Source organism: Marmota monax, unplaced genomic scaffold, assembly GCF_021218885.2.
Source record: "Marmota monax isolate L192 unplaced genomic scaffold, Marmota_monax_Labrador192_F-V1.1 WCK01_AAM20220418_F8-fsc00106, whole genome shotgun sequence".
Taxonomy (NCBI): domain Eukaryota; kingdom Metazoa; phylum Chordata; class Mammalia; order Rodentia; family Sciuridae; genus Marmota; species Marmota monax.
Genome location: NW_026695218.1, coordinates 639,089 through 655,029, shown reverse-complemented (window position 1 = coordinate 655,029; position 15,941 = coordinate 639,089). Strand labels below are relative to the sequence as shown.

General features: G+C 36.3%; 1 protein-coding gene across 1 annotated transcript in view; it reads left to right on the top strand.

Moving 5' to 3' along the window:
- Positions 1 to 15,941, top strand: part of Ctnna2 (catenin alpha 2) — a 1,018,251-nt gene that overhangs the window by 364,112 nt on the left and 638,198 nt on the right. Inside the window, exons 5-6 of the mRNA XM_046432228.2 lie at positions 399 to 518; positions 1,862 to 2,128. Coding sequence (XP_046288184.2) covers positions 399 to 518; positions 1,862 to 2,128 — 387 coding nt within the window. The remainder of the gene's footprint in view (positions 1 to 398; positions 519 to 1,861; positions 2,129 to 15,941) is intronic.

The window sequence follows — 15,941 nt, the reverse complement described above, 5'->3', positions numbered from 1 at the left end:
CAGCCCTGGGATTTATTACAGCTTTGTGGAACCATTTCCTATTCTGATCATTTCAAAATTTGTTTCAACATCCACATTTTTTCTTAAATACATTTTCCTTTTTATGCTACTTAAGATCAGAAGTCTATATTTCTTATTAAAATTATTATTTAATAAAATACAATAAATATAGGATTTTGTATGCTTTAAAGTTTCAGGAATTATTGTCCTTTACATATCAAACATTCCATAAATCTCAAGTTTCTAATCAGTATAAGTGATTGTTAGAGGTACTTTCTCCTATTATTTTATTTAGAAGTTAATACCTATTCTTTTTTTATCAAATTACCATTTATAATGTGTTTAATATTGTTTGAATACTATGCACTCATAAAATACTTTGTCTTTTATCACTTTAGGTGGAGGACGCTCTGGAAGCTGTCAAAAATGCTACAAACGAACAAGACCTTGCAAACCGCTTTAAAGAGTTTGGGAAAGAAATGGTGAAACTAAACTATGTAGCAGCAAGAAGACAACAGGTGGGAAAGATTTTGGAAATGCTAGGGGAGAAAATGGGTGAGTTCTCATAACCTTGTAGTTTTATAGGCCTGAAAATGGATCAGTTACAACTCTTTGAAATCAAAGGCTCTAAGTACCTGGAATCACAAAGACTGCTTCTGGCTGGGGCAGGTGTGATATCACCTTGCCCTGCCCCCTAGATTCTCCGGCCCCTGTCTATAAGTTTCCATGGAGGAGAATCATTTTGCCAGTCTCCCCCACCTACTCTAACCTTCTGTCTTCATTTTCACATATTTATAATAATACTGTGCATACAGATATGCATATTGTATTCTGTTTTTTTTTTCATTTATTTATTGTCAATTTGTCCTGATAATTCTAAATATGAAATAAAAATGTACTTGCTTAAGGGTTATTTTGGTCCATAAAAGAGAACATGTAATTCCTATAAGGCCATCTATCAGATGAGCAAATAGGAAGAGAACCCTAGGGAGTCAGATACCCTTTACTTATGTTTTAAAGTTGGAAAAACATTTTCCCAGGGATACTCAACTGGCAGTCCTACGCGGCTCTCACCTTAACATTTCCCAAAATGATGCACTTTCTTGACAGTACTCTATAAAGATGAAAGTAAAGTGACTCTCCAGTGTTATTATTTTAACACTCCAAATGAAGAAAACAAATTTACTCTGGCTTATTATTTTCTATTGTCTAAACTCAGTAATTGAGCTGCTGATAGAGGCGGTTAAAAAAAAAAAATAGAGCCTTGTTCTGTTCTGAAAATGATAATGAAGTGACATTAAACCACTAACCAAAAATCAGAAGACTGGTTTCCATGTTTACAATTATAATTGAATATAAAGCAGCCAGAATCTGAGAAGACTGAAGTTCAGCTTTTCCATCTGCTGATAACTGTGGTCCATTCAATCTGCTTACCCCATCGGTGGCCCAGTTTTTGCAGTCTTTCAGCAAGATTTATTGAATGCCTCTTATGGGGCCAGATACTGTGCAAATGACTACAGAGCCAGTGAACAAGATAGACACAGGGCTGTCATTGGAGATTCAGTATAGGAAGAAACTGGCTTAAATAAGTCAGTATGTTAAAATGTGATGAGTGTTAATGATGAGAAAGATATCAGACTTTGTGGAAGCCAATGGAAGTGGACATAGCTTAGTGAGTTGGTAGGAGAGGTCAGTTTTTGGAGGACATACCAGATAAGTAGAGCCATGTCACAAGGAGGAGAAGGTGTTTTTTTGTTTGTTTGTTTGTTTTTTAAATTCAGTGGGTTTTTCTGTGAATCCGAGTTCTGTCGTGTATACTACCATGCAAACTTCATGCCAGATTCATGTTTTGCCCACACAGGAACTGAAGGACCCTCACTGTAGAGATGAGATGGCAGCTGCCCGTGGAGCTCTGAAGAAGAATGCCACAATGCTGTACACAGCCTCCCAAGCCTTTCTCCGCCACCCAGATGTTGCTGCCACAAGAGCCAACCGAGATTATGTCTTCAAACAAGTCCAGGAGGCCATTGCTGGCATCTCCAATGCTGCTCAAGCTACCTCGCCCACTGATGAAGCCAAAGGCCACACGGGTATCGGCGAGCTGGCTGCAGCTCTGAATGAGTTTGATGTAAGCATCTGGGTTGGATAATGTGCACAGAAGATGTGCATTTACACTGAAACATAAAATGTACTGGAGGTGAATGGACACTACAATCGTGTATGTTTATTTTCCTCTCTTATAAGCTTCTGACATGCTAAACTACACAATGTATTCCTGTTATTAGGAACCTAAACTATTGTAGAGCCTAATTCACTTGTCTTTACAGAAACCAACAGCTATAACCATGTTTAAGAGGGCCTGATCCCTTTTAGGTAAAAGGGACACCCATCAGGCAATCATTCAGGTGATGATCGTTATTATTAAAGGGACACATGTTGTAGGCAGCCTAGTGTAGACTGTTTCTGTCTTGTGTTGGTGAAAACTGCCCTCACCACTGGGCATGGTGGCGCATGTCTGTAATCCCAGCAGGTTAGGAGGCTGAGGCAGAAGGATTGCAAGTTCAAAGCCAGCCTCAGAAACTTAGTGAGGCCCTAAGCAATTTAGCAAGACCCTATCTCAAAATAAAAATATGTAAAACAGGCTGGGCATGTGGCTCAGTGGTTAAGCCCTTCTGGGTTCAATCTCTGGTTCAAAAACAAAACAAAACAAAGCAAAGAACCTGCCCTTACTTTCTTCATTTGAAACCAGTGACAGACTCACATTGATCCTACAGAGGAATCTGGTTTTCCTCAGAAGGTCCTATGCCAATCCCACGAAAGGCCCACCTTCTCTACCTGCTACATTTGGGCGATATTCCCCAGTGGTAACCCATGGTAGGAGGGAAGCTCACTGGGCCATCTTCATGGCATATGAGTGAGGTTGCACATCCTTAGCAGCCAGCATGATAGCCCTCACCTGCCCAGGTACAGGTATGTACCCATCTGTGAATTCATTTATCCCAACTCATGTAGATTGTACTGTTCAGTACAAATCTACATGAGTTGGAAAAGCTACACAGATTTATAAATAATCAGTATCTACTCTCAAGGGTATATTTTTCTGCAGGGGAAATAAGGGAAGTAAAATGCATTGAACACCATTTAAGTGATGAAACAGAATTCATAGAATGAAAATAGGTTACTTAATGGCTATAGAGAAAGTTGATGAGCTTGCTTTTGGATAGACTGACATAAATTTTTGGCAGTAAGCAACTAGTTGGCTGCTAAAAAAGAGGATCCAGAGCAGGCAAAACAATGATTGCTTACGGCCTGGAGATGGATGATATAATTGAGGAATAATTGTTTCACACTATATTCAGACAGTTCTTTGCGGTTTTCATGGAGATCTCTTCTTTCTCTTATTTTGTCAGAGTGCATATGTGTGTGTGTGTGTCTATCTGTCTCAGACCATATACTATTTTTATAAAGCTTTTTGTATGGATTAAATACAGTGAATTTAAAGCATTTATCACATAAATCAGGAATTAATGTTAAGTAATTACCTTCACAACATTTCAATAGACAATTGTCAATCCGTGAAAAACAGTAAGAAATTTAATACAATGTTTATTTTTATATAGAATAGACATACAAAAGATGGTAGATTTCCATAATGTAAAACATAATGAGAAAAAAGACGTAGTCACAAAATGAATACTTAAAATTATCTGTTGGCTTTATTACTTATTTTATTTTCCTTATTTATATTAGAAATAATTTTAATATAGATGGGAAGTATCTAAAAAAGAAAAGCATATTACTTTCCTGATGGGTAGGTTTTACTCTTTGTTAAATAATACTGTGATCCAGGTTAGGAAAACTGTTGCCCTTATCAATTTTTATAATGTTTAAGCAATTTTTTTTAAAGAAGAGCATTTTATACTTGATAAAGTGATGATAAAATATTTTTTGGAGTGAAAAATGTGTGGTTTTATATTTTAAAGGATAAATACTCAGGTCACGTACTCAGATATTAAAACATAATACTCATATATTCGTGTTTTACTATATTATTTTAAAAGTGTGCATTAGAACAAAAAAAGACTTATCTGTCAAATGATATGAAATCACAATCTCAAATGCAAAAGTATCATAAAAAATAAATTCTTTTAAAAATTAATTTCAGGATGAATAAAATATTTAGTTGGATTTTAGCACAATTGCATTATTATTGTCATAGTTTATTTTTTAATTGAATTGTAAACAATAAAGCCTACAGGGGAGATAGTTACAAAATGGAAGGATAGCCAGACCTTACACTGCTGCCACCTTCTGTCCAAGAGGGTGATGACTTCAGCTCCCGTTTTTTCTCTGATTCCAGACCATTTTCATTAATGGTCTTTTATCCCCAGTGAATTTAACACTATAGTATTGCACAGGCTTTAGAATCATAAAATCAAATTTGAAAACACCTGGGGAAAATCTTCTAGCCAAGTATGTTGACATATTGAACTTTCAACAGTTTTTATTTCTTATATATTTTTTACTACAATAATATCTTTTCATTTTGGACAAAGAAGACTTCAGGAAGTTAGCACATGAATGTAACTATTAAAGGTGTAGTAATGACCCCCTAATTAATTATATTTTATTTTATGTTATATATTAACTAATTTCATTATTATAGCATTAATAATATATACTAAGGTGCAGTTATATATTATTTTTTTAATTTTTTTTAGTTGTAGATGGACAAAACATCTCCATTTTATTTATTTATTTTTATGTGGTGTGAGGATCGAACCCAGTGCCTCACACATGTGAGGCAAACATTCCACCACTAAGCCACATCCCCAGTCCTTGCAGTTATATATTATTTAAGTATATTAATTAATACTTTATTATCAAATATATATTGGTTCTCAAGCTATGTAAATTATATAAAGCATTTCCTAATACTTAAACTAATTTTTCAAATATTAACAAAAATCAGTATGTGGCCCTGTCTCAATTTCAATTCACAGACAATAATTCCATTTGATATTATTTTTCTAACAATTATCATTTAGAAAATGCAATATGGTTTGAGTGTTTACTCAAAATATTATTGGATTTATAAAATACACAGTAATTAACCAGTTGTAGATTTCCCAGCAATTCTGACATATGCAAACCTGGATTCCTTAATGTTTGAAAATCTCTCACTAAAAATAATATATCGCTTCTCTTTACTTTATGGAAAAACTACAAATTTCTTTTCTACAATTGCATGATGAATATTTTGGCTTTTTAAACTTCCCAGGATTGCTAACTTGAAATTGATTTAGAATTCACAGGCATCTGTCTTCAGTCCTTAATGCTATTTTCAGATGGTGTTAGTCAAGCTTTCTATTACTGTAACAAAACACCTGATATAATTGTCTTCAAAAGAGGGAAGGTTTATTTTAGCTTATAGTGTTGGAGGTTTCAGTCCGTGGTCAGTGGGTCCTGTTGTTCTGGGGCCTGTGGTAAGGCAATATATCAGGGCAGGAGCACACAGTGGAGCAAGCTGGTCACCTTATGGTCACCAAGAAGTGAAAAAGAGGGAGAGGAGAGGACGGTCTCAATATCCCCCTTCAACTACATGCTCCATATGACCAGAAGGCTTCGCTATCTGGGCCCCACCTCTCCAGAGTTTCACTGCACTGCAGTAGCACCTTTAGCACTGGGGACACTTATCCAGACCATACACAGATATTGAAACCAATTGATATTCTACTGAGTAAAAACCTCCCACTTCCAGGGACTCACTCTCCATAACCCTTATGGGTATTTGGCTTACCAGTTTCTCAATGGGGTGACAATTGTCTAGGTACAATATATTTGAGATGCTAAAGTGAAAGTAACTTTAGAAGCATTAAATGTGTTTTCATAGTCTGCATCACTGGCATGCCCTAAAGTTGAATTTGAAAGATATTTCATATTATTAGCTGGGAAATGTGTCAGATCACAGTTATATGGAGAGTTGAATTTTGTGGATGTGACTTAAAGTTTTATATTTGATTAGATCAAGGTAAGAATTAGTGTTTTACATTCACTTGTCTAAAACCATGGGGTTGATTTCTAACTGGGTAGTTACAATGTTGGCTCAATGCTCGGTGACTTTTCTTCTGGCACTGTTACCATACCGACATGAATAGTCAATTTGGTAATTAACGCAGCAAGAGGATGAAGGGGGATAATGAGTATTTTAACAATTTGAAATTGTCAAGACAGTCTCTAATGATACAACAGAAAAAAAAAAACGTAGAGTGATTGCTAATCAATGGAAAAATCATCCTCTTTGAAATCTGGCAACTTGAGGTAGTTAATTTTATCTCTGAAAGTATCTACTAAAGAATGCTGCACAGATTATTAAAAAAAAAGTGATGACTTCTCTGAAGTAAATCATATGTATTATAATGTCAATTTTGACTGCCAGGAAACTTTCAAGACTGGGAGAGGGGAATATTAAAAGCAAGTCTTAGAGGATTTTCTTTTATTCAACAAAGGAGAATATTCTGTATCATATTTCTGGAAACTTTTTTTTGTAGATAGATGAAGATTCTCTGGAAAAAAATAAATAAACATAAGCCATGACCCCCTCTTTATAAGCAATAACTGTAAACATAGAAATTTATTTCATGAAGCCTTTTTATAATCTAAAACTTTTCCCCTTTTTAAATATATAGTTTTCTTTTAAATCAGACAATGAGCAATATCTCTCGTTTCTCTAAAACTTTCTACTTATGATTTTGCTTTGTGCATTTCCCACTAGCCCTGAGAATTTGATTGGGAATTCTCCTTTTCTTGCATTATATGCATATAGAAAAATGTTTTTCTATAACCCAAAAAGAAAAGAAAGCATTGCTACTTTATTTACCATATTCTCACATTTTCACTTTTTCCCTCCCTAACAGAGTTCTTTTTTTTAATTTGTTCTTTATATATATATATGACAGTAGAGTGTATGTTGATATATTATTCATATGTGGAATATAATCTATTCTAATTAGGATCCCATTCTTGCAGTTGTACATTATGTGGAGTTTCACTGGTCATGTATTCATACATGAACATAGGAAAGTTATGTCTGATTCATTCTACTGTCTTTCCTTTTCCAATCCCCCTCCCTACTCTTTATTCCTCTTTTTCTAATCCACTGAACTTGTATTCTTTTTTTATTGGTTGTTCAAAACATTACAAAGCTCTTGACATATCATATTTCATACATTAGATTCAAGTGGGTTATGAACTCCCATTTTGACCCCAAATACAGATTGCAGAATCACATCCACATTTTTACATAATGCCATATTAGTAACTGTTGTATTCTGCTACCTTTACTATCCTCTACTATCCCCCCTCCCCTCCCCTCCCATCTTCTCTCTCTACCCCATCTACTGTAATTCATTTCTCTCCTTGTTTATTTTCCCATTCCCCTCACAACCTCTTATATGTAATTTTGTACCCGCCCCCACCCATTGTATGTCAACATCCACATATCATACAGAGCATTCGACCTTTGGTGTTTGGGACTGGCTTATTTCACTTAGCATGTTAGTCTCCAGATCCATCCATTTACCAGCAAATGCCATAATTTCATTCTTCTTAATGGCTGATTAATATTCCATTGTGTATATATACCACATTTTCTTTATCCATTCATCTATTGAAGGAAACCTAGGTTGGTTACATAGTCTAGCTGTTGTCAATTGAGCTGCTATAAACATTGATGTGGCTGCATTACTGTAGTATGCTGATTTTAAGTCCTTTGGGTATATGCCAATGAGTGGGATAATTGGGTCAAATGGTGCTTCCATTCCAAGTTTCCTGGGGAATCTCCTTACTGCTTTCTAGAGTGTTCACACCAATTTGCATCCTACCAGTAATGTATGAGTGAATCTTTCTCCCCACATCCTCACCAACATTCATTGTCACTTGTATTCTTAATAATTGCCATTCTGGGGCTGAGGTTGTGGCTCAGCGGTAGAGAGCTCGCCTAGCATGTGTGAGGCCCTGGGTTTGATCCTCAGCACCATATAAAAATAAATAAAGATATTGAGTCCAACTACAACTAAAAAGTAAACATTAAATAATAATAATAATGATAATAATTGCTATTCTGAATGGAGTGGGATGGATTTTCAGTGTAGTTTAAATTTGCATTTCTCTAATTGTTAAGAGATGTTGGACATTTTTTCACATATTTGGTGGCCATCTGTATTTCTTCTTCTGTGGAATACGTGATGTTATGAAGTAGATTCTATCCTTTGCTTCCATTTCTTGGCTGCCCACAGCCTCAGCACCTAAACTGCTCTGATACCCATACCCTGTGACACTGCCCAGTGATCTCTGAGGAACCCTGCTCAAGAAATCTGTGTGCCTTTCTTTCCTAGTTTTCAAATGCTCAACCTTGGGGGATAGTATACTGTTGTATAGACCATGGCCCCTCTTACTTTATGTCACTATTGATATCATCTGAAAGGTTTAAATATCTGCACTGGCTGTTCTCAAGTCACAAAGAGCTGAAATGTCACCCTGACATCCCAAGTTCACATAATTTGTCCTTTCTTTTTCTAATTTTTCCCACCTTCTTAGATTTTTCTTTCTGTTTTCTTTAAACTTTTTTTTCTGCTCCTGATTGAACTGTAATTCTCAGTGATGTGTCATTCAGCAGGTGAAAGAGCTCAGATGGGAGCTTAAGCAGTGACGGGATCTGCATCACGGACTGTTAGAGACAAATACAAGCTGTGGCCGGCAAGGATCAGGGCCCTGAGCTGACTGAAATGATGAAAGGACCATCCTCTGAGGAGCTGTGACATGCTACGATAGTCACTGCCCAAAGGTTATCCCATCTGGGGGCTTCTCTCAGTGGACACAGACATTCACAGTCCAGTTGAAAGACAGGCTCCGTGACGGCTCACTTTGCAGTAGCCCGTTAGGGGATGTGCCCCTTAAAAGGACATGGAGTACAGGTTCTGGACCCTGAGAGTATTCATAACACCAAGCTAGGGTTTAGAGATCTGGGATCAGAAGACTGCTTCAGTAGAGAATTGGAATACTGTATAGGTGAGTTAGCACAGAGACCCTCAGAGTGTGACCTCAGAGATGTTTGCCAAAGGAGTCTGAAGAAGGTATGGTTTTGCAAATAGTGAAATAAGTATTTATTCTGTTGTTACAGGACCAGATGGATGCTCTCATGGAAGCTCTGGCCCCTCAAGGAATCCTGAACCAGAGTTCAGTATGGCTCAGAGATTCTTAAAAGGCTTTGTTTACTCCCGGTCTCTGAACAACAGGGAAGGGTGAATGCCTGTTTGGAAAAGGAAATTTCCACTAAGCATTTTATTTAGTCCTTTTCCCAGCCCACCCCCCTTTGTCTTATTTTATTCCCTTTTGTTTGCTAGGATAACAAACAGTTATTTTTCAGGAGGCTCACCCCAGGATTGTCTCTTTTGATATCCCATAAAGTCATCCTGCCAAGAGACATCTGGGATCCCCCATGTTAGGTTATGAAGATAACAAGTTTCATTTTAATTAAGTTATCTTACATTAGAGTAAAGGACAGGAGAAGTCCTTATAAAGCATCACATATATTGATGGGGAACAGGTAAGATGGAACTAAAGTATTGTAAAGCAGTTGGTAAAATAGAGCACAGATGCATAAAATCAAAAGCCAGTAAGCAAATCCAGAACTATTTCTCAAACAAAGTGATTTTACATTCCTAGTTCAGGCACTAAAATACTTGAGCAAGCAGACTTTGGAATTTTCTGCCTGAGTTTGTGCCACTATTAACTTGTGTACGATTGTTATTATGTCTGTATGACTTAATGTTTCTATTAATAACCCATTGGTAATTCATCTGCCATATATTCATAAAAGGGTTCTCTTTGAATGGCCGGTAGAAGTATCCTAGGACACTGGGAAGAGTTCAGGACTTGAATTCAGGTGCCTGGCTACTACTGAGATCTCTCAAATATCCATGTGTGACAAGGGTTTGTTAAAATAATATCTCTAGGGCTTAAATTTTAGTATAAGGTTTAGCCACAGGATAGCTAAAACCATTCATTGAGAGTATACATAGCACCAGATGAGATATAATAATGAAGGTATGCAAGGCATAAAGTTAGAAATGCTTAGCAAGCAGCTCTAGTTACTGCAATAACTAATGGCAGTTGTTCCAACTTACAATTGGCTGCTCTTGATTAAAAGGGTAAAATCAACAGGCTTTGAGGATTCAGCTTTTTATTTTCATATACTGCAACAGTAAACTTTAATTAATAAGACCAAACATTTTTATAATTTCTAATTATGAAATCTTGAGAACCTATTTTGCTTTGTGGGAAACTTTTTATTTTATTTTTTGCATGATATATCTTGCTTACATTGGTGAGTTTATTCCCTCTTATTTCATTTACATACCCAGCAGAATTATGAAATACCTATATATTTATGCAGATATCATTTATTTTGAAAATTCTTTAACCAAATTCTGCATCTAAAATTTTTCAAATTAACTTAATTGATCTCCTGTTATATACAAAACATATTCATTTTACTTCTCTAAAAAAGTTTTTAGATTTACATTTTTAAAAAGTGGTGGGAGAAGATTTCATCTGATAGAGGAGAGTATCAATAACTAAGGGTTAATGGGACCCAGCAAATCTCAGCTGTTCACCATATCTTCCCCCAGTGCAGTGGCTTCTGAATCTGCCTGTTCTTTCTCACTCTGACCAATTGAACTCATTTTAACTGCCTTTTTTTGGTCCTATGTAGCTAGAAACAAGCAATGGTGTGATAGTATTCTTTATCATACACTGACATCTGGTGGCCAAATAGAACACTGAGAAACACTCCACTGGGTTCCTCTATACTTTCAACACAGCATGATTTTATATAAATATATACTATGGGGCCCAAACCCCAAAGATATAAATAAAGATACGATGCAGCCACACTCCAGGAAATGTTTGGTCTGCTTATTTCAACTATGACAATGTTATGCAATGCAAGTCCTATTCCTTCTTATTTTAAAACGTTTTTAGGCCAGGACTGTTGCAAAAATCGGTGCAGATGCAGGTGAATTTGTAGGAAGAGAAGCACAAGGTAGGGTGGAGAGTTCAGGATGTTTCTGCTGGGTAGCAGTTGGGCCATGTAAATCAGCACCTGCTACAATACTCTTCTTTGTCTTCTCATGATCCATTTATTCAGTATCATCACTTTATTGTCCAGAAATTGTATTCTCAGTTATTGAAAACTCTCATGTTGCAGTTTAGTTTTTCTAAAGTTTTATAAACCTAGAAGTATATGCCAGTGGAATCATTTACATTTCTATCCAGTTTTTAAATAATTGCTTCAAGGAAATAATCCCAGGACAATTTTATTTTCTCTCACACATTTCAATTGGCAAGTAAGGAGCTATGAAATCTGTTCAGCAAATAACAGAATGAGACTTGAAACAGTGTTTTTTATAATTGCAATTCAAATCCTTATTTGTTTACTTCCCTAATCAATGTTGAAGCCAAATTATCATATTTTCAGCCTTATATTGTTTCTTTTAAGAGAGAAAACTAAGGATCTATATTTTCCCAGAATGATGAATTTTCTGTTTTGAGAATATTGACAGATATTTTCAGATCTGAGTTCACATTTATTTAAAATAACTGACATTAAATAGTACCTTGAATACTGATATAGTTGATTATCATGTTCAAAATTGGCAATATGAGATAATCAGTAGAATTTTGACTGTCATTATTTTATTATTTATACTTTAAAATTTGGAAATAAAATGAATTCTTGTGTCAAATGAACTATTTACAGACAAACATATAATTTATTTTAATCTGTTTAGATTTGTAGATTTACTTTCCTTTGTGATTTTTTTAAATGTTAGTAATGCCTATTTTTACTTAGCTCTCCAGGGTTATGCCTTCTTCTTACTTGATTCCTATGTCACATTACTATGGATAAGATAAGTAGTTATTTAAATATTCAAAGATTTAGTTTGATTCAGTAGAGAAGTAAACACACACACACACACACACACACACACATCCCTCCTGCCTTTCTCTCTAAAAATGCTCATTTAAATTCTTCTACAACTAAACTCTTTAACGTACTCCCTGAACTTCTTTTTCAGCAGCATATTATGACAGCATTCTGACAGCCTATTGAGTCTCTCTTCCATTTCGTGAAATGTTCTCTGATACTCTACTTCTTTCTGATTGTATAAGTTGAAGTTAGGCAGTTGAGAAATCATCCCGGACAGGTGCATGTGTGTGATTGGCAGGAACCCAACATGACTGACATTATGATTACCTCCCGCGGGCCTTCCTGATTACTGTGGTCATCCTAGTGGACAGTGGAACGGCACAGTGTAGGACAAAGAACAAGCTTGTGTTTGAATCTTACCATATAACTCATTCTCTCAGGGCTTCCGTTTCTTCTTTTATAAAACAGAGTAATAACATTGATTCCTTAGGATCATGATAAATTAATGGGATGGGCATTCATATGTGTCTAAGTTGTAGCGGCCACTCATAAATTCTAGCTGTCTTTCTCTCTGGCTCCTTCTAATAGGTGTCAGCCAGACGTCTTTCATCCAAATTCAGTGATGAAACTATTCCCTAGGAAAGGCTCAGGGGGCAGTTCCACTTTTATCCCATTTGCTGTGTCATTTTTGTTCCTTCTCTCTCCAAACTAACATACCCAGCTTCTTAGTTATCTTAAATGGGTAAAATCAACATTCCATTACAGATACACACCCATGCTTGAAGTGTTCTTAAACCCCAGGAGTGTGTTTGATTCTCAATTAGATCTATTTGAGAACTCTCACTGATGCATCAGCTTTCAATGAAGTGAAAGTAACCTTTAATTTCATGTTAAATGTCAAATTTCCTCTGGTTGGTGCCTCTGAAGATGGCTCAGGGTACACGTGGAAGAAGGAGGAATGACAGAAAGAGTCATAGGTAAAGGATGAAATGGTAACATAGGTTGGTATTCCTGTTGAATTCAGGAACCACGATGTAAAGAAATTTATTACTTTTAAACACAGTGCATTAGCAAGAGTGTTAATTAACACTTGTTTTAATGAGTTTAGGACAAAAATATAAGAAAAAAGAAGCCATTGTGAAAATGCAGTGTTAAATCCTACATTTGATCAATTCTCAGCTTTTCTAATTTAATCATCTGGAAAACTTCCAGGGTTTAAGCTTCTGAATTATGATGTGGAACAAAGTTTCCTATTTCAGATTGAAGACAGATCTATATTCGCTAGAGTAGAACACACACACACATGTAAGTCAGAGGAAATTTCTACCATCAGAATCATAGGTCACTAACCAAAGAATCACAGGTCCCTAACACTAAAAGGCCCCAGTTATTGTCTATTGCATGTAACCCAGTTTATGAATGTAGAAAGCAACTTTTAGAGAGGCACTTTGTTCAAGATCATAGACGTAATTATTTTCAAAACCAACATAAGACTACAAGTTTTACCATTTCGGTAGCATTGTCAAAGAATGATGTGAAGCGTGCCATCTCCTCTTAGTCTCTATCAACTGCCTAAAGATGCTCCCATATATGCCAGCTCAATAAAATGATGTGCTTACTATACAAAGGCAGCTTCAAGATGGGTGGTGAGCTGGATGAGGTGGACACATCAGTAATCCCTGTCACTCGGGACATTGAGACAGGAGGATCTCAAGTTCAAGGCCAGATTGGCAAGTTAGCAAGATCTGTTTAAAATAAATAAATAGATAAAAGAGGGCTGGGAGCGTAATTTGGTGGTAGAGTGCCTTGTCTCAAAAACAAAGGACAGGCAAGTGCTATCTCATTCCCCGTAGTATTCTCTCCCAAGGCCATCCTGTGAAGGAGTTCAAGACCTGATGCTGTTTGTTTGCCAGGTTTGGCAGTTTCCCTATTTTAATAGATCCAGGAAAGACATTACTGGTGCATTCAAATGTTTAAAAATGCCTTGCTTTTATTATCTATGAACTTAGTAAAGCTTCTTTTTAATTTTTTATTTAATTAGCTGTACATGACTGTAAAATACATTTATGCACTTTGATATATCACACATAGATGGGGTATAATTTCTCATTTTTCTGATTGTACATATTGTAGAATTACATCGGTCATGCAGTCATACATGTACATAACATAATAATGTCTGTTTCATTGTACTATCCTTCCTATCCCCATATCCCCTCCCATCCCTTCATTCTTCTCTACCTAATCTAAGGTACCTCTATTCTTCCCTAGTGCCCCGCATATGTGAATTAGCATCTGCATATCAGAGAAAACATTCTGTCTTTGGTTTTTGGGGATTGGCTTATTCTGCTTAGCATGATAGTCTCCAACTTCATCCATTTACCAGCAAATGCCATAATTTTATTCTTCTTTAAAGCTGATTAATATTTCATTGTGTATATGTACCACATTTTCTTTATCCATTCATCTATTGAAAGACACCTAGTTTGGTTCCATAGTTTGACTATTGTGATTTGAGCTGCTATAAACATTGATGTGGCCATGTCACTGTGGTATGCTGATTTTTAAGTCCTTTGGGTATAAACTGAGGAGTAGGATAGCTGGGTCAAAGGGTGGTTTATTCCCAGTTTTCTGAGGAATCTCCATACTGCTTTCCATAGTGGTTGCACCAATTTGCAGTCCCACCAGCAATGTATGAGCATACCCTTTTCCTCACATCTTTGCCAACATTTGTTGTTGCCTGTATTCTTGATAATTGCCATTCTGACTAGCATGAGATGAAATCTTATTTTTAATTGCACTTCTCTAATTGCTAGAGATGTTGAACATTTTTTCATATAGTTTCATATTTGAAGATTATTAATGCTTCTTAAGCTTGTTGTGGATACTGCAGGCTACCCTGGTGGTCATCTTGATGTTCTATACTTATCTTCTCTCGACATCTGTTTAAAAAGTTTTAAAATAAGCATTCACAATTCCATAATATAGGTAATATATTGTCTTAGCCCATTTGGACTGCTACCTAAGACTGGGTAATTTATAAGCAACAGAAATTTATTGTTCACAATTCTGGTGGGTGAGGAGTTCACAATCTAGGTGCTGGCAGATTCATATTTCCTTTCAAGATGACACCTTCTTGACATATCATAATATGGCACAATGGGCAAAGGTGCTTCCTCAACCCTCTTTTTAAAGGCACTAATTTCATTCATGAGGTTGGAGTCCTCCTAACTTAATCATTTCCCAAAGGACACACCCATTAATACTATTGTACCAGTCAGTTTTTTGACACGATGACAAAATGCTTGGGACAACTACCTTTAGAAAGATAAAAGGTTCACATTTAGTTAACAATTTGGAGGTTCAAATTCCACATGATATTGCACAGCTCAGCAAGGGCTTCCCATTGATTTTGTCACGTCCTGGCATAGATTGCAGTGGAAAGAGTGCATATGACAACAAGTTAGTAATTACATCCTGAACCAGGAGTAGAGAAGAAGAGGACAGGCAAGGCCAGGCTTGCTCCTTTTATAACAGCCTATTTATGAAAACTCAAAAGTGTGACATGTGAACTGCCAAGGGGTCACATGCAAATTACCCCACACCCCTAATGATTTAAGGACCTCCTACTAGGCCCCTGTGCTAAAGCTTCACAGTACCTTCCAACAGCACTAACCTGGAGACCAAGCCTTCAATGACAGTGGGGCTTTGAGGGACATAATTAAACAATTAAACTACATCCAAACCATAGCAACTCTTGCATTGGTTATTAGGTTCTAACATGAATTTTGAGTGACACAGACATTCACAGCATACATTAATTAATTGATTTTTTTTTAACTATCAAAATAGGAAGTATAGGAGCTGGGGCTATAGCTCAGTGGCAGAGTGTTTGCCTAGCATGTGTGAGGCACTGGGTTTGATCCTTAGTGCCACATAAAAATAAGCA